Source organism: Elgaria multicarinata, chromosome 14, assembly GCF_023053635.1.
Source record: "Elgaria multicarinata webbii isolate HBS135686 ecotype San Diego chromosome 14, rElgMul1.1.pri, whole genome shotgun sequence".
In the NCBI taxonomy this organism is placed as follows: Eukaryota; Metazoa; Chordata; class Lepidosauria; order Squamata; family Anguidae; genus Elgaria; species Elgaria multicarinata.
The window spans coordinates 29,664,670-29,683,492 of NC_086184.1; the positions used below are offsets into that span (position 1 = coordinate 29,664,670).

General features: G+C 47.6%; 2 protein-coding genes across 4 annotated transcripts in view; one reads left to right on the forward strand and one right to left on the reverse strand.

The window, feature by feature from the left end:
- Window positions 1–18,823, reverse strand: part of TMEM170A (transmembrane protein 170A) — a 382,399-nt gene that overhangs the window by 184,677 nt on the left and 178,899 nt on the right. The window lies entirely within an intron of this gene.
- The window catches only part of CCDC102A (coiled-coil domain containing 102A), a 60,354-nt gene that overhangs the window by 30,202 nt on the left and 11,329 nt on the right, over window positions 1–18,823 (forward strand). For both annotated transcript variants that reach the window (XM_063141359.1, XM_063141360.1), the window contains exons 2-7: window positions 869–1,827; window positions 10,043–10,269; window positions 10,417–10,525; window positions 11,525–11,641; window positions 13,447–13,656; window positions 16,168–16,338. In XM_063141359.1, the coding sequence (XP_062997429.1) occupies window positions 1,228–1,827; window positions 10,043–10,269; window positions 10,417–10,525; window positions 11,525–11,641; window positions 13,447–13,656; window positions 16,168–16,338 (1,434 nt within the window). In that variant the 5' untranslated portion in view covers window positions 869–1,227. The remainder of the gene's footprint in view (window positions 1–868; window positions 1,828–10,042; window positions 10,270–10,416; window positions 10,526–11,524; window positions 11,642–13,446; window positions 13,657–16,167; window positions 16,339–18,823) is intronic.

Here is an 18,823-nt window from a genome sequence, read left to right on the forward strand (position 1 = left end):
CTCCTGTGCCTGAGATTTTACCCTTCCCATGATCTTGTGGGCATGGGCCATGTCCCCTGAGTTACCAGCATATGTGGCGTTTGGAGACGCTCCCTTGGGATTGTTTGCTAAGCCTTTCAAGAATACACACACACCCCCCATCTGAAAGATCGTGTCAGGAATGGAGCCTAAAGCTTTCAGACCACCATTCAGCTTTAAGTGTTTTTGGAGTGTGTGTAACCATTAAGCCTTGTTACCATGGGATTTCCTCAATAAAAAGAAGTCTCACTGATGTGAGAGTCTCGTGTCAGTTTGCCAGCACGTGTGAATGCCAGAGGGAACGGGCAGGCACACGGCAATAGGCCCCTTCCAACTCTTCTCTTCTATGAAAAAGAATTGAGCTCTGCCACGAACAGACAACGGTGCCTTAGGCAAGCCACTCTCCCTCAGCCTCAGTACCCACATCTAATATATGGGGGATAATAATACTGACTCACCTTAATGGGTTGTTTGTAAAGATTATAATTCGGTAATGCATATAAACCTCTTTGAAGACTTGAAAGTGCTTTACGAATTTTCAGTATTATTTCTTTTATTTTCCTTGCATAACTCTCCATCCTTTCAACAATCATTATGGAAGAGAGTGGCAAAAAAAAAACCTGTAAAGCCAGGGTTGCAAAATGGCAGCCGTGCTTAAATGTGCAGTTTCCATTGCTTCCAGTGGCAGGGGGCTGCAGGGGATGTTTCCTCCGTAGAGGTTGGGTTTGTGAAAAGTTTCCTGTCGTTTTCATAGTAGTAGTAGAAATGACTCATGATGAAAGGCTACAACTGAGAATTGCTTATCTTCTAGGCCTCAGATTCCCTTTGTGTGTGTTTTTTTTTTACTTAGGCTGCTGCATCCTCTGGTTTCCATGGTAACACTTGACTCAACTAAAGTGGGCGCAAGAGGTCCCTTTCAGCAAGGAGGCACCAAGGAAATTACCTTCACCAGGACGGCCACCTCTACCCCCTATTTTTGGACCTCCTACTCCCACCTGCCTGGCGCCAACTGAGGTGATTTTTGGAGAGGAAAGGCTCTGTCATGCCTAGTCGCTGCATGTACGGAGTTAACTGAAGGATTCATTGTGACAAAAAGAAAACCAGTCTCACTGGGCTGGGTGGGTTTATAAATGGCCATTTTGGCTCCCTCAGCGCGGGCCTGTTGAGAAGAGAGTTATCTATTATTTGAGGCCTTGACCCAGACGTGAAATGAGTCAGAGTAGCAGTTCCCACTTGGCCGATTCACCTCAGCTCTCCAAGAGCAGCCTCCTCAATATCCTGGGCAGCCCGCAGCCAGAGAGGATGAGCCTATCTGACTCCATGCCCCCCACCCCAAAGAGCAGCACCCCTTCCCCTGGGCCGCCGCAGCTCCCCTTGCTGAACGCCGGTTGCCTTGACGGTGACTGGGAGGGCCGGGAGGAGCTGCAGCTGCGCGAGCTGGAGGAGGCCCGGGCCCGGGCGGCCCAGATGGAGAAGACGATGCGCTGGTGGTCTGACTGCACCGCCAACTGGCGGGAGAAATGGAGCAAGGTGCGCGCCGAGCGCAACAAGGCCCGGGAGGAAGTGCGCCAGCTGCGCCAGAAGCTCGAGACCCTGACCAAGGAGCTGACCAGCCTGAAGCGGGAAAGGCAGGAGGTGCTGAATGAGAACGAGCACTTGGGCAAAGAGGTGGCGCGGCTGAAAGAAGAGGGCGGGGGAGAGAAGGAGAAGGAGCTCGACAACCGCATTGCCTCTGAGAAGGAGAGCGAGGCCTCCCCGGAGCAGGAGCCTGTGCGAGATGTAGGCTCTGAGAAGCTGCCAAAAAACAAGGTAAGCAGGGAGAGGGAACACGGGCCCTTCCATACGCCGTACTGAAAGCGCATGCATGCGCCCCAAGTACGACCCCAAAACGATAGTGTGCACTACAGCCGGAAGAGACGGAGGAGGAGGCGGCTGGGGAATCCGGGCGCGTCCTTGCCGCCGCCGCCTCCCCGCCGGCCTCCTGCTGCCGGGGTAAGAGTGACCCGGGTCAGAGAGCTCGGCGGAAGCGGAAGCCGAGCTCTCCGACCCGGGTGGCTCTTACCCCAGCAGCAGGAGGCCGGCGGGGAGGCGGCGGTGGTGGCGGCCTCCTGCTGCCGGGATAAGAGCCACCCGGGTCGGAGAGCTCGGCTTCCGCTTCCGCCGAGCTCTCTGACCCGGGTCACTCTTACCCCGGCAGCAGGAGGCCGGCGGGGAGGCGGCGGCAAGGACGCGCCCGGATTCCCCAGCCGCCGCCTCCTCCGTCTCTTCCGGCTGTAGTACACACTATCGTTTTGGGGTCGTACTTGGGGCGCATGCATGCGCTTTCAGTACGGCGTGTGGAAGGGCCCCAGGTGTCTCTCCTCACAGTAAGGGCTCTTCTTATACACTCTGTTCTCAATTTGAAAACAAAACAAAAAAAGCCTCCATCATCTGCACCAAGCAAAACTCAAACCTGCAAAACTCAAATAGCAAGACCCTGCCGCATAGGCTTACGTTGTAATAGAATCATAATAAAACAATAAGGAGGGGAAGAGAATGCACCAAACAGGCACAGGGCAGAGTAAAACTAACAGTATAAAAGTCAGATCAAAATCAAGTTTTAAAAGCTTTAGGAAAAAGAAAAGTTTTTAGCTGAGCTTTAAAAGCTGCGATAGAACTTGTAGTTCTCAAATGTTCTGGAAGAGCGTTCCAGGCGTAAGGGGCAGCAGAAGAAAATGGACGAAGCCGAGCAAGGGAAGTAGAGACCCTTGGGCAGGCGAGAAACATGGCATCAGAGGAGCGAAGCGCACGAGCGGGGCGATAGTGTGAGATGAGAGAGGAAAGATAGGAAGGAGCTAGACTGTGAAAAGCTTTGTAGGTCAACAGGAGAAGGTTATATTGGATTCTGAGGTGAATTGGAAGCCAATGAAGAGATTTCAGAAGTGGAGTAACATGGTCAGAGCGGCGAGCCAAGAAGATGATCTTAGCAGCAGAGTGGTGAACAGAAACCCACGATGCAAAGAAAGTATTTTATGCAAAGAAAGTCAATCAATGGCCCCGTTCAGGCAACACGCTAAACCATGCTGCTTAACCACAAACCATGCTGCATAACCACAAAATGATTAATGGAATGCATTCCGTTAACCATTTTGTGGTTAAGCAGCATGGTTTAGCATGTTGTCTGAACGGGACCAGTGTGCATTTGCTTGTTTACATCATTTTAGTTTCCGGGCGAAGTATAAAGTGTTGGTCAAAGCCCAACATGGTTTGGGTCCAGGTTACCTGCCTTCTCACATACAATCCGCCCTGTACCTCTTGTCCTCTGGGAAGGGTTTACTCCTATCAGCCACAACTAGGCTGGCAACTGTTACCCAGAAGACCTTTTCTTCTTCCGCCCCCAAACTGCGGAATGGCCTGCCAGTGGAGATTCGTCAGCTTAAAGCTCTCTCAGAATTTAAGACAGCTTTAAAGACTAGTCTCTTCCGGCAGGCCTACCCAGATGAATTTTAAACCTAAGAATTTTAAGATGTTGTGATTGTTATTTTGTTGTATTGGTTTTATATGCTCTTTTAACTAGTTTTATGTATTATATTGAATTTAATGTTGTTCCCCGCCTCGATCCAGAGGGAGAGGCGGGTAAGAAATAAATTATTATTATTATTATTATTATTATTATTATTATTATTATTATTATTATTTGCTTTTGTTAGCTTTGGGAGCAGACGCTAAGCAGAAACCAGTAGCAAAAAAACCCTGATTAAGGCCATAGCTAGACCTAAGGTTTATCCCTGGATCGTCCAGGGGTCAAACCTGTTCATCTAGGTGACACACAGGGGATCCAGTGCTCAGGCGGGGTGAACCCGGGATGATCCCAGGATAAACCTTAGGTCTAGCTGTGGCCTAAGAGAAACTTCTCATTCTACAGTTTCCGCAAGCATTGTCCACAATCATAAGGACTATGAATTTGGGAGTGGGAATAGATTTAGCTGAAAGCTTGGATTTGGGGACTGCCAAATCATGTGCTTAATTGGCACAATCACATGCATAATCTACACACTGTCCTTGTCCTTTAACTAGATGCAGTGGCAATTCTGCCTGGAGTAGCACATAACATTTCTATAGGATGGATTTGATTCTCTTTATTTCAGAACATGGAAGGGCCCACCAGGAAAGAGATGTCTTATCTCAGACATTTTTAGATAGCAATTGGGTCTGCCGGCTTTGCTATAGCCATGAGAAGAATTACTGGAATGTGGCCGCCCACAGATACCTCCAGGCTCCCTAATCTGCCTGCTTCTTAAGTTATTTCTTAAGAGCTTTTGTAAATAAAACAAATTAACTGGGAGGCTGACCTGCTGCAAAGCCAAGTTCTGCACTCCAACGCCATATTTCTTCGAGTTCAAAAGAGTGCTTTTGTGTTTTGAAGCTCAGCTCTCCACCTCTGCCTTGGACTTCACTTCTTTGGAAAGTTGCTTTTCTTTTAGTCTCACCGGTTCGGCTTCTAGGAAATGGATGTTTTGTGACCAGCTATGCTCACCAGCCATTTTATGAGTGAGCAAGTCCTCAGCCATGGCAACCATTCTTGTGTGGGCACCCACGATATCCCCCCGGAACTCCAAATGTGTCTTAACAGCCCAAAGAAGTTGCGGTGAGGGGGACTTCTGTTCGAGGGGTTTCCCAGGGATCTGAGCAACCCATTTGCCTGACCAAAATGTGATCGATGCTGGGACATCTCAAGGAACTGACAATGAGAACTGGCGTAAGGTTCTCCCACCCCCCATCAAAGGAGCACTTGATTAGAGGGTCCTCTCCCGTACACAGTTGGCCTCAACTTTTTCAGTGGTCTTGCTCCTAGTGTTACGGAACTCACTACCACAAGATGTAGCGATGGCCACCAATTTGGATGGCTTTAAAGGGGGGTTAGATAAATTCCTGGAGGAGAAGGCTATCAATGGCTACTAGCCCTGATGGTTGTGTGCTACCTCCAGTATCCAAGGCAGTAAGCCTGTATGCACCAGGTTGCTGAGGAACATGGGTGGGAGGGTGTTGTGTGTCCTGCTTGTGGGTCCTTAGTGAACAGCTGGTTGGCTACTGTGTGAACAGAGTGCTGGACTAGATGGACCCTTCGTCTGATCCAGCAGGGCTCTTCTGATGTTCTTTATTGAGATAAAGCAGGCAAACCAAAACGTTTTTAATTGTACAAATTCCTTTGGGAGTTCTAAAAAAAAAAGTGCCTCTTCACTGAAGCCCACAGACCTTGGACTCACGTCTCGCTTTTATTTGTTGCATCTGAAGTAACGGCAATTCTCCAGATGCCGTGACTTGGCACTGTTTTTTTAAAAGCTGCAAATATTTGGGGGAGAGCACTGAGGCTGTTACAAAGCAACTGAAATACATTCAGCATAGATTGTTCCTGGGAGGAGCGGAATGCAAAATAACGAGACGTTTTGCTGTGAGAAAGAGCAGGGCCAGGGTTTTCTGACTCCCATTAAGAGCCAGCTGGTCTGCATCAAAAGAAAATTGCCTGGGCTCGAAAGACTGAGGCTGATGGGAACTGATTGCCGGGATGATGATTTTTACGTTTACAGAATATAGACGGCGAAGCATTCATTGTTCTCCAAGTAGTTACAGTTTGCTCAACTCCTCCCTCCTGCCCCTGGGATGATTAAATTGCTCCACTGTGCCTTGGCATCTCGCTAGTCGGATCCGAGCCGACTTCAGCTACTTGGGCAACGCGCTGCAACAGTGCTAATGGCCGATTCACTCACCTTCACCTTCTGTTATATTTTATTTATTTATTTATTCATTTATTGCATTTCTATACTGCCCAATAGCCGAAGCTCTCTGGGCGGTTTACAAAATTAAGACAATTCAAGTATAAAACAACAGTATAAAACATAATATAAAATACAATATAAAAGCACAATCAAGATAACAACAGCAGCAATTCAAAAATACAAATTTAAAACAGCAAGTTCAAATTAATGTATAGTCTGTTAAAATACTGGGAGAATAAAAAGGTCTTCACCTGGCGTCTAAAAGAATATAGTGTAGGTGCCAGGCGAACCTCCTTAGGGAGCTCATTCCACAGCCGGGGTGCCACAGCAGAAAAGGCCCTGCTCCTGGTAGCCACCTGCCTCACTTCCTTTGGCAGGGGCTCGCTAAAACCTTTCAAATGATGATTCGGTGGGTTCAATTGAATCGGTGGCCTAATTCAAAGGATCCTCCAGACCATGGTGGAGAAGATCAAAAACAGGGCACATCTTTGCACACTCCCTTGACAAACGCTCCCCACATCTCCCTTCTAATGCATGCCTCCGTTTTCTCTTAAACGCAAATCATAGTTTGCCACAATGTCCATACTGGCAGTGGTAGGTCTGTGCTTCCCCTGCAAACCAGCGTTGGAAGTCAAATTCCAATTTGGAGAGGAAGTGAAAATCATAGTTTGCTGGTTCAGTTGCCGGGGGGGGGGGGGGAGTTTGGTTTGTAATACAGTAAAAATGGAGTTGTGCAAGGAGGAAGCCTAATGTTTGTTTCTGATCTTCTGAAATACGTTTCAGGGGATTTCCCTTCCCAACAATAGCACAGAACCCCAGATGGCTCTAGACCAGGGATCAAACAAAAATAATGTACATACATCACACAAGTACTAGGAATATAACAAATTGGAAAACTGGGGTGAAAGGATGATTTTTATCATATATTTAAATATATACTTTTTATATTTTTCTATATACAATATCACCACTTAGGCGTGAAGTCCCATTAAGTGTACTGTAATAGAAAAATAGGTATACCAGTTGTTTAACATAGATTGAACAGGCTGTGATAACTGAACAGAGACAGAACAAACAATCAAGCAGCAGATGACATACAGGCCTCCGGTTCTTTTAACCTGTTTTGCAAAACGTTTCTTCAGAGCATTTTAGCTTTTAGCACCATCACAAAGCTACTGCCATGGGTGAATGGAGGGGTGTTAGAATTCATTCCTCAATTCCAAAATGACATATTTTGTCCTTCAAACAAAGGTTCATTTAAAGTCCCGGCCGAAAAATGCAAAGCTTCAGCAGTGGTGAGTCCTAGACCAGGGATGTCATTACCGGAAAATCTGGCCCTCTGGGGGCTCACCAGATTTCTTTGGCGCCCCCAACTCCGCTTGCATGTGAAAGCTGAGCCACACGTTTTTCCCCAAATCCGGGAACCTTTTAGTGTTGTTGTTTTTTAAAAAATCGTAAATAGAAATTTCTGCAAACTACGGCCACAATTTATGCACATTACAGCCAAAATTTGCATAAATTTTTATTTATGAATATTTTATTAAACAAAACAAAATTTGCAAGCTGGCCTGGCTTGATGCAGAGCCGAAGTCCAGAGGGTCAAGCTGATGAAACCTTGACAAGCTCCAAGGATGGATTCCTCTGACATCCCTACTCTAGACCAGGGATAGGGAACCTGTTGGACTCCAACTCCAAACAGCCTCAACCAGCATGGCCAACAGCCAGGGAAGATGGGATTTGTAGTCCAACAATCTCTGGAGGGCCACTAATTTTCCACCCCTGCTCTAAGCCATGAGTGAAGTTTCCCATATGTGCCTCCTACTCTCCAGCCCCCCTGTAATACACAGTATCCCAATCAATTTGATTCCATTACAGAGTTTCCATTTCAGTGCTTCCTACTTTGCAGTTGGAATATTCCTGAATATTCTGTGATGTCACAGCAGCTCAGCCAGTGACTAAGGAGGAGTTGCTTGCAGATTGCTGCCTTGTAACCTTCTTTATTATTGGAAATTGTTGACATTTCGTTAGTGCCTTCGCTGGTCAAATATATTTGCATGGCTCTTTTCCACAATAATAATGAGCCCACATCAAATCAAACTAAGATAAGCTACAACTTTGGGAGGGTGCGTGTGATTGAACATTCACTAGAAAACGAATAATGTTCCACTCCACTATATAGTAATGTACTATATAACACTTGGTCATATCTGGTCTCATTTCTTACTACACATGCCTGTTATGCAAATCTCACTTATCTAGAACTAATTGATTTCATGGGCACAACTAAAACAAGTTGTGTTCATAAGCGCTCCTCAAAAAGGTGGAGGCAGCATTACCCTGAGGGCAGTGAGCACAGATGTTCCAGCACTGGTGTTAGTGATGTATTCTTGGTCAGGGTTACAGCTAAGCCATCCACAGGCTTAACTGTAATCCAGGGTTGGCCTTAAGGGAAGACAGTCGTGGGAGTCAAGGCCTGGTCTTTGATCTTCACCTGTTTTGGAAGGAAGGACCTAGCACTTTCCAGGTGTAGTCAGAGGCACCTACTTTAGATGTTAGATGTGGGGTACCTTTAAGGGCAGGAGAGTAGGGTGTTCTTCCTTTTGCCTCTATTGAAACACATTTTGCAAATTCAGGGAACTGCGAACCCCTGCAAAACCTGCTTATTGGAGGTGAATGTGGAATGAGGCTACCTCAACTGCCTTCAATTCTCTTGGGGGGAAATCCTATTTTCTGTCTCGAGCCTTAATTTCATCAATGGGTGTCTCTAATTATCACCAGTTGAAATCTCATCACTGTACTCCAGATGGTCTTGACATCACTGATTAATTCCTCTAGGACGGTATGTGCAATGACATCAGTAGCATTTAGGTATGCATGGATTGGGGCCATAAAACCTGTAGCACAGGGTGCTCTCAGACAGAGGGATCCTAGCAGAGATGGTGTTGTGAAGCTATTCTATCTTTTCTTTCTTACTGCATTATCTGCTGTAAGATCAAAGATGGAAGAAACAGTGGGAAGACACAGAAGAGTTCCAACTTGAAGGCCATAGCTAGACCTAAGGTTTATCCCTGGATTGTCCAGGGGTCAAACCTGTTCATCTAGGTGACACACAGGGGATCCAGTGCTCAGGTAGGGGTGAACCCTGGATGATCCCAGGATAAACCTTAGGTCTAGCTGTGGACAAAGACGCTGCTGTCTGAACCCCCTGTAAAATTCTGTGAATGGGGCAGGATGATGGCGTGATAAAAAGCCTTATCTGGGAGACAGGGGCAGAATCCACTAGATAAATTTCTTCTGAATAAGCCTCAATGCAGTAAGCTGCACAAGAGCCCCACACAGTCATTAGACCAGCCTTCCTCAACCTCGGGCGCTCCAGATGTGTTGGACTACAACTCCCAGAATGCTGGCTGGGGCATTCTGGGAGATGCAGTCCAACACATCTGGAGCACCCCAGGTTGAGGAAGGCTGCATTAGACCATCACAAGACAATCATTGCACACACACAAAATAGTTATAATTACAAAAATAACATATTTACAAAAAGTTACATTTCAGCTTACGTTTCTGGATCTCTAGCTAAAATCAGTAAACTTTACACATATAAACCTATAAACCTATATAAAATCACTCACGAATTTCAGAACTTTGAATTCCTGAGTGATTTTGCATAATTTGATATAGTTCTGTGTAAAGTTTACTGATCTCCCTGACAAGACACAGCATTCTCCTTTAAGAATTTCCCCTAACAGTAATTACTGTAAAAGTGGGAGGGGAACATGTGGCCCTCCAGATGTTGTGGGACTGCCACTCCCATCAGGCCTAGGCAGCCTATCCAATAGTGACGGATGATGGAAGTCTCAGTCCAACAACATCTGGAGGGCCAGAAAGTGCCCAAAGTGCAGCCTTTGCAGTAAATCTGTCCTGCCCACAGAGTAGAAAAGTTGGTGTGCATCTCTCCGTTGCACTCGGGTCTGATTCACACAGTGGTGAGATGTGGGCTGTTCTTTGGAGGGTTTCCCAGCACTGCTCTGCTTTGCTTGACCATGGCGCCAGCTACCACTGCAGGCCTTCCCAAAGTAGGGGGTGCAACAATAAAAGAGCACAATCTGGTTATCTGGAGAGGGACCAACCTCACTAGGATGGCAAAGCCCAGCGCATCTGTTGCCAAAATGTCTTGTAAAGCCCGCTCTTCTTCTTCTTCTTCTTCTGTGAGCTGCTATTTATAATCTCTCTCCTCCCCCCCCCTCCCCCAACTGCATTATCCACAGTCACTGCAGGAGTTTGAGCTGATGGAGAACCTCCTGAAGAGCAAGCAAGAAGGGCCCGAGTGTTGGGACCAACGGAGTTTGGTCAGCGTGCGCTCGTCTCTCACCCGCCAGGAGAGGAACCGGTTGCTATGGGAGGACGTCTCCGTCATCGAGGAAGATGCCACCAAGATTACTGCCCTGAAGCTGCGGCTGGACGAATCTCAAAAAGTGCTGCTCAAGGAGCGGGAGTGAGTGTGGTGCCACGTGGGATGCCACCACCTCTTGCTCATTCACCCGGTTTCTTCAGGACGGGCAGGTCTCGAGCCTTTGCAGAAAAGCACGGCCCTCCGAAGCACGGCCCCTCAGCCTTGCCTTTGTGTTGTTGTCTCTTTCAGGGACAAGCTGTCCCTCAGCAAGAACATCGAGAAGCTGGAAGGGGAGCTGAGCCAATGGAAGATCAAGTACGAGGAGCTCAACAAGAACAAGCAGGAAGTGCTGAAGCAGGTCAGCCACCTCCGTGCCTCTGAGCTAAAGGCCAATGGGCTGAGCAGGAAATCCAAGAGGGGGTGGAACTGGACAGTTGTGGGCCAGGAGTCCTGGAGCACACCTCTTGAATTGGGCCGTGCTGTCACTGGGGCTGGCAAAATGCATTGGTTCAGCCCTGTCCTAGCCCTGGAGTGGGTCGTCAGGCAGAGACGCCCCCACACTGGCCAAGTTTTCCCTCGACCTCATACACTTTACCTAGGGTGACCATATGAAAAGGAGGACAGGGCTCCTGTATCTTTAACAGTTGTATTGAAAAGGGAATTTCAGCAGGTGTCATTTGTATATATGGAGAACCTGGTGAAATTTTGTCTTCATCACCACAGTTAAAGCTGCAGGAGCCCTGCCCTCTTTTAAATCTGGTCACAGAATAGCTCCTGCAGCTTTAACTATTGTGATGAAGAAGAAATTTCACCAGGTTCCCCATATATACAAATAACATCTGCTGAAATTCCCTTTTCTATGCAACTGTTAAAGATACAGGAGCCCAGTCCTCCTTTCCATATGGCCACCCTACTTTACCCCTTCCACCTTCCGACCATACTGAGCCTCAGCACCCGCAGGCCAAATCTACCAAGTCTGGAGTTCCAATCTGCCCCTCCAGGGTTTCAAGGTGGCCACGCCCCTTCCCTTGGCCCCACCCCCCTTTCCCTCTATCTGCAACTGGTGGCAGTTTCCCAGTTTTTGTGCAGTTTTTCCCCAGGCTGAAATGCCTCTTCTAAGGCTTAGTTACTGCTGTGAGAGCTTCAAGCTAAATCACGCTGGTATTTTGGTCCTGCCCCTTTTGTCTTCAACCCCGCCCACCACTGGAATGCAGCTCCTGAAAGCTTCTCCAAAATAGAATTTGGCCCTCGGGCTGAAAGAGATTCACCACTTCTGCTTGAAAGTACTGCCTTTGATTTAGCCCAAGCGTAGGTGGAGCTGCATCATCGTAACGCCCGGCTTCTTGTCTCTCTCCAGCTGAACATTCTCAAGGAGATCCACCAGGACGAGTTGGGACGCATCTCTGAGGATCTGGAAGATGAACTGGGGGCTCGGTCGAGCATGGACAAGAAGTTGGCCGAGTTGCGTTCGGAGGTGAGAAGGAGAGCAAAGGTTGACCTGGGGTGTCCTCTGCCTCAGCCCATTGCTCACCCAGTTGTTCCATTAATCTTGAAAAACTGGGCTCCAACGGTTCATGTGTTGTTCTACGAGAGCCTTAAATTATGTGCCGTTTGACTTTGGGGAGCTGGGAGGAGCTCAGTGGTAGCTCAATGGCAGAGCCCCTTCTTTGCATGCTGAAGGTTTCAGGTTCAATCCCTGGCATCTCCCAGTAGGGCTGGAAAAATGCTTGCCCCAAACTGGAGAACCACGACTAGTCCGTGTTGACAAAACTGAGCTAGCTGCACCAAGGATCGGTATAGGGCAGCTTCCTATCTCTTTAAGTGGTGTTTTTGAGCCATGCCGCCTGGCTTGTGATCTAGCAGGAGGACCAACGTTAAACGCCTTTCAGTCCATGCCATTGAGAAGGGATGCCAACGAGACATTTTCCTGCCCCCGATGGCAAAGCTGCATGATGAGGCCCATAGCTGAGGAGTGGAGCATATACTTCGTAGGCTTTTAGATTGCTGGGCTGGGAAAAGCCTCTGCCAATGATCTTGGCAACAGCTCTCAGTATTCTTATCCTTTCTCACATTCTGAAAAGCCCAAGATTTTGAGACATTACCATAGCCTTCCCCAACCTTGTGCCTTCTAGGTGTCTTGGGCTTCAATTTCTGTCAGCCCCAGCCCACATGGCCAATGGTTTCGAATGCTCAGATTTGTCCAAAACATCTGAAGGGCAGCAGGTTGGAGAAGGTTGCACTAGCCTAAAACTCCCCCCCCCAAAAAAAAGACTCCAGAACCAGGGTTTTATTTATTTATTTAGAGTATTTTTATCCTGCACCTCAGCTGAAAAGGCTCCCAGAATGGTTTACAATAAATCAGTAAAGAAGACAGTCCCCGATCTCAGGCTTTCATTCTAAAAAAAAAAAAAAGACATGACACACGAGGAAAAAGGGATGGGGAGGGCAGAGGGGGAAAAGAAAAACAAATTAAGGAGCTGTTAGCAGGACTGATAGGAAGGCCCTGCTCCCCCCTGTCATGTCCTAGTGGAGGGCAGACCAACAGCTCCTTCTTCCCCACAGGGTCAAGAGGACCATTAGCCCTGGGGTGGGAGCGTGTTTCCAACTGAAGCAGGCCCTGATGTTCTCTGCCTGCTCCCATCTCCCTCACTGCTGCTGCTTCCCCACAGGGACAAGGATATGCAAATAAAGGGGTGGTACTATGCAAATAGACAATGGCTCAGTTCTTAATAACTTCCCTTTAATTCTGTGGGACAAAGTGAATAGCCTGCAATCCCAGACATAGTTGAAAAGTCACTCCAGGCTCTGGGTTCACTAGAGATGCTGGACAAATTTAGTTCAATTACAGTGGAGTCTTGCCTGAGCACTTACTGTACCTATAGATGCCATTCCGTCCTACAGGGTAATACGAAACACTCGATTTAGATGCGATGTTGCGAGATGGGAAAGACAGCGTCAAAATAGGCCTGCTCCTGACTGGGTGGCCCACCCAATAAGGGCACCATGAGAGCCCCTGCGTCTCTTTGCCCAGATGTTGCATGACTCATCCAGTGGTATCTGCTTTCAGTCAGCCCAGCCTCTGTACAAACACTGCAAATAAATAAATGAATAAATAAATGCCCTGCAAATGGGCTGCTTTTTCCGCTGAGCTGGCCCCTGCCAGAAACCTCAACTCACCTACCGAGTTTGAGCCACCCTTTATTGGCCCCTAGTGAAGTGGCCTGGCGCCTTTTCAGTAGCCGGTCCAATTCACCCTGCCTCCTCCTCCTTCTTCCAAAGATGGAGCGGCTCCAGGCCGAGAACGCAGCGGAATGGGGGAAGCGTGAGCGCCTGGAGACGGAGAAGCTGAACCTTGAGCGGGACAACAAGAAGCTGCGAGCCCAGATTGAGGACCTGGAGGAAGTGTTGGCCCGGAAGAGGAGGCAGACGGCCAGCACCCTCGACACCGATTTCAGGACCATCCAAGCTGAGCTGTTTGAGAAGAACAAGGTGACTGAAGTTTAGGTCAGGGATGGAGGGAAGGAGTCCCCTTGGGGTAACAGCGCCCACCCCCGTACATCTAGCTCCAGGCCGGGAGTGTCTGAGAGGATCTCACTGGTCAAACCTGGCCTTTGGACTCTGGGAGGAGCAAACCCCTCTACTACTTTATTCAACCGTGAGTTCCTAAATATTCAACACAAGGGGGCACTACAACAGAACGTTGCGGTGTGGAATGCTCCTGTTCAGTGTGCCAGCCAGCCATGCCCTCGCCCAAGACACCCCACTCCATTCTCCCTTCCCTCCCCTTTCCTGGGTTTTCTCTTTCCACCCTTCCAATCGGTCAGTATTCTGTGGCTCCTGAGCACACTCAGCCTTGATCAGGTGGTTTTGGGTCCCGTTCCCCCCCCCCATGTCACTTTTAGGGAGAGCTTTCTTAAATATTTTTTGTACTTCTGCAACCTTGGCGTTCCCCCACGCCTGCCTATATCCCAAAATCCCTCTCCTGGTCAATTGCCACCACCTCTGCATGGATGGTGCCATTTGGATGCACACTTGAATGAGTTTGCTATTGGAACTATATAGGATAGGAAACTTGTGGCTGTCCTGATGTTTTGGCCTACAAACTCCCATCAGCCCTAGACGGCATAGCCAATGGTGAGGGATGATGGGAGTTGTAGGGCAAAACATCTGGAGGGCCACAAGTTGCTCTCCCCTGATACAGTCCCTGGAGATCCATGCTGAAAGTGTTTGCTTTATGCTCAACATCTAAGTCAGGGGCAGTGAACGTGTGGTCCTCCAGATGTCAGACTGCAACTCCCCTAATCCCTCACCATTGCTATGCTGGCTAGGGGTGATGGGAGTTGTAGTACACCAACATATTCCTTGCCCCTGATGGCAATGTGCTACCTGCAGTATCAGAGGCAGTAAGCCTGTGTGCACCAGTGGCTGGGGAACATGGGTGGCAATGTGCTACCTGCAGTATCAGAGGCAGTAAGCCTGTGTGCACCAGTGGCTGGGGAACATGGGTGGGAGGGTGCTGTTGCACTCGTGTCCTGCTTGTGGGTTCCCAGTCAACACTGGTTGGCCACTGTGTGAACAGAATGCTGGACTTGATGGACCCTTGGTCTGATCCAGCAGGGCTCTCCTTATGTTCTTACATTCTGATCTCAGTTGTCACCATGAGCATAGCAAACGGTGAAGTTCTCTGCCTGCCTTTATCAGTGCAGGAAGCCAAGTGTGATTTTGAGAGCTGCGTCAAAGGTGCCTTTTTACAGCTCTACACCAGGGGGCAGGCAAACCATTCCATTGGCAGAAAGAGAGAAACCAGCAGTCCAAAGTACCGTCCAGAGGACTAGCCGGTGCAGAAAAACAACTAAGAGTCTTGTGGCCCCCAGATTTGTTGTGATACAAGCTGATGCTTTCCCCGGGTGCGGGGGGAGGTGTCAGTCCAAAACAGGAGCTCTGAAAGGGCTGCATTTCTCAGCCTCTCTCAGACCACTTCATACTTGTAGAAGAGAGAGGCCTAAGTAGAGAACAGAGAAATAACTCCTCCAATTCAAAGGGATATGCATGAGTAGAAATAACCACTTTTCACTTTAAAATACAGTCAAGCAGAAAAAGACTTGGAAAAGAAGTGAGCTGTTTTGTAATGAGGCACCCGAAGCAGAGCGTAAAATGTACCCCAAGAAGCAACTTATGGAATAGATGCATCAGCTGTCCTAATGCCTGTGGGCTGGGAATCATGGCGGTTGCAGGACCACAACTTCTGAAAGGAACCAGTCTGGGGACAGCTGCCCAAGTGGAGAGGTTAAAATGCCAGCTGGAACTGGCGAGAGGGACTGTGCCAAACGCGATCACTTCTTGGAGACCTGGTTTCCGTTTTCCTTGTATGTCAACAAATGAAACGCGAGCCTAAGATTAGGGATTTCACCCACGGACCTAAGATTAGGGATATCAGAGGAATCTGGTTTAGGAGTGGATCCCTGAACTATCTTGACTCTGGCAAGTTCGTGATTTCCAGCTTTCTTTTGTTAAAAATCGCAAACTGCGAAAATCTGCATTTCTGCAAAATCGCAGGAGGGAACCTTTTTGGAAATTGCGATTTGTGCAAATTTGCCACTGCAAATAGTGCAATATGTGCAAAAAAAAATATGCAGGAGTATATGGTACTTTGCACCTACCGTTTTGCGCAAGTCGCGGTTTCCATACTGGTGCCCACCTGCGTTTTTGTACAAAATCACGGGTCGTGAGTAAACAAGTCACAAGCCCTCCTCGCTGGGTGCCCGTGGACGGTCTGGCAGTTCACCTCGCAGGCTGCCTGGGTCAGGCAACCATCAGGAACCCCCCGTGAGCGGAGCACGAACAGGATGCGGGGGAGTTAGCCACCCCTTCCTAAGTTTTGACACCCCTGATCTACAACCAGGGTTGGCAGCACTCATAGGTAGCTCCCAGTCCCACATCCTTGTTTTGAGAACTCAAACCCAGCCCCGCTTACTGCCTCGGTGCCGTCGTCTCCCTCAGGAACTGGCCGACCTGAAGCACCTGCACACCAAGCTGAAGAAACAGTACCAGGAGAAGATGGCCGAACTAGCCCACGCGAACCGGCGGGTGGAGCAGCACGAGGGCGAGGTGAAGAAGTTGCGCCTGCGTGTCGAGGAGCTCAAGAAGGAGCTGGCCCAAGCTGAGGATGAGGTGAGTCTTGCACCTCCCTCCTTCTTCCTTAATTTTTTATTTAGAGTATTTTTATCCCGCACCTCAGCCAAAAAAGGCTCCCGGGGCGGCATACAATCAATCACTAAAGAAGACAGTCCCTGCCCTCAGGCTTACATTCTAAAAAAGACACGACACACAAGGAAGAGGGGATGGGGAGGGAAGAGGGGGGGGAAAGAAAAAGAAATTAAGGAGACTGTTCAGCCGGGCTGGTGGGAAGTAGAGATGTAAAATTTCCGGAAATTTTGAACCCATGGGGAAAAAATGGTTTTTTTCCAGGGGCTTTCAGGGAAAAAATGGGATTTTTTGGAGAAATTGAAATAATGCAATATTAGCACTTTTTACAGATTGAAAGTCATTTTGTTACTTTAGGAACATAAAATGTAATTATGTCAAAGTTAGTTTGGCATAAAATTATTACATTTGGTATATTAAAAGTACAGTGTATTCAAACAATTATTACAAACTTAATTTCCTTTTTTTAAAAATTTTTTTTTTTACCTTTTTGGTAACGAATGTAGCTACAAACTCCTGAACTGTAAAGAACACCTGAACTGTAAGGAACCTCTTTTGGTTTTGCCAGTTTATGAGGAGCAGGCAAAAAATAATTAAAAACAAAAACAACAGAGGAAACCATCAACATTAGTAACAAAGAAAATTATTTATGTCTCCGCTAGTCCTCCACAGTGTCAAGTGGACCTAAAGCACCCATTCCCATAAAAATAACAGAAAAAGGGGGGACCAAGATTCCATGAATATGCATAAAATTTCAGCAGACTCATTTCCTGAGCTATAGCCATCACTATCAGCTTCAGTCTCTGCTTCAATGGCAGTGCTGCCCCCTAGAGGCAGAAATGTGTCTTGCTCTTGCATTTGAGATCTGTAGTATCAATTTGCAACCTAGGACCTGCTTGTCCTTGGTGCACAGAAATCGTAATAATCTGATACTGTACATAGTTTTTAGAAATCATTTGGAGAAGTAAGTATCTGAACACCTTGTCTTAAACGTTTTATTCATCATGCTAAAATAAAACATCCCATAATCCATGTTTTTTCATTTTTTTCAATTTTTCCGGGTTTTTTCCAGGCCTTCACATCTCTAGTGGGAAGGCCCTACTCGCTCCCCCCTCCCTTTCCTCCAAAAGAGAGGCAGACCGACAGATCCTTCTTCTTCCCCACAGGGTCATGATGTCAGTTAGCCCTGGGGAAGGGCAGTAAATTGGACAAGGCTCCGATGGTCTCTCTGCCTGCTCCTGACTCCCTCGCTTCTTCTCCACAGGGTCCAGATGTCCGTTAGCCCTGGGGGCGGGGTTTTCTAACTGGAGCAGGCCTTGATCTTCTCTCTGCCTGCTCCTGTCTCCCTCACTTCTTCCCCATCCCTGCAGCTTATACTTTCAGGCCTGGTGAGGAGTAGGGTGACCTTATGAAAAGGAGGACAGGGCTCCTGTGTCTTTAACAGTTGTATTGAAAAGGAAATTTCAGCAGGTGTCTTTTGTATGCATGCAGCACCTGGTGAAATGCCCTCTTCATCACAACAGTTAAAGCTGCAGGTGCCCTGCTCTCCTTTAAATCTGGTCACTCCAGTATAGCTCCTGCAGCTTTAACAGTTGTGATGAAGAGGGAATTTCACCAGGTTCTCCATATTTATTTATTTATTTATTATTAATTAGATTTCTATACTGCCCAATAGCCAGAGTTCTCTGGGCGGTTCACAAAAATTAAAACCATTCAAAGTATAAAACAACAGTATAAAACGATAATATAAAATACAATATAAAAGCTCAACCAGATAAAAACAGCAGCAATGCAAAATTACAAATTTAAAACACCAAGTTAAAATTTATTTATAGACTGTTAAAATGCTGGGAGAATAAAAAGGTCTTCACCTGGTGTCTAAAAGCATATAATGTAGGTGCCAAGCGAACCTCCTTAGGGAGCTCATTCCACAGCCGGGGTGCCACAGCAGAGAAGGCCCTGCTCCTCCTGGTAGCCACCTGCCTCACTTCCTTTGGCAGGGGCTCACGGAGAAGGACCCCTGAGGATGACCTTAGGGTCCGGGCAGGTACATATGGGAGGAGGTGTTCAAATGACACCTGCTGAAATTACCTTTTCTATGCAACAGGAGCCCGGTCCTCCTTTTCATAGGGTCACCCTAGTGGGGAGAAGAGATGAAAACTGTTTTGTCAGAGGGGATAGAAAGGACTTTTAGTAAAGGCTCTCCTTTGCTGAAGAAACTTAAAATAGGCTGGATGGCCACCTGTCAACAATGCTCTTGCTGCATCCTGCATTGCTAATCCTGCATTGAGTAGGGGGTGATCTAGATGGCCTCAAAGTTCCCAACTCTGTGATTTTATTCTGATTATTTTATTCTTATTTTTATCTTATTTGTATTTTATTTTTGTGACATGTGTGGTGTGTAGGTAGCACTGCATATCTAGTTTGTGGTTAGGGTTTTATGTTTAGATTG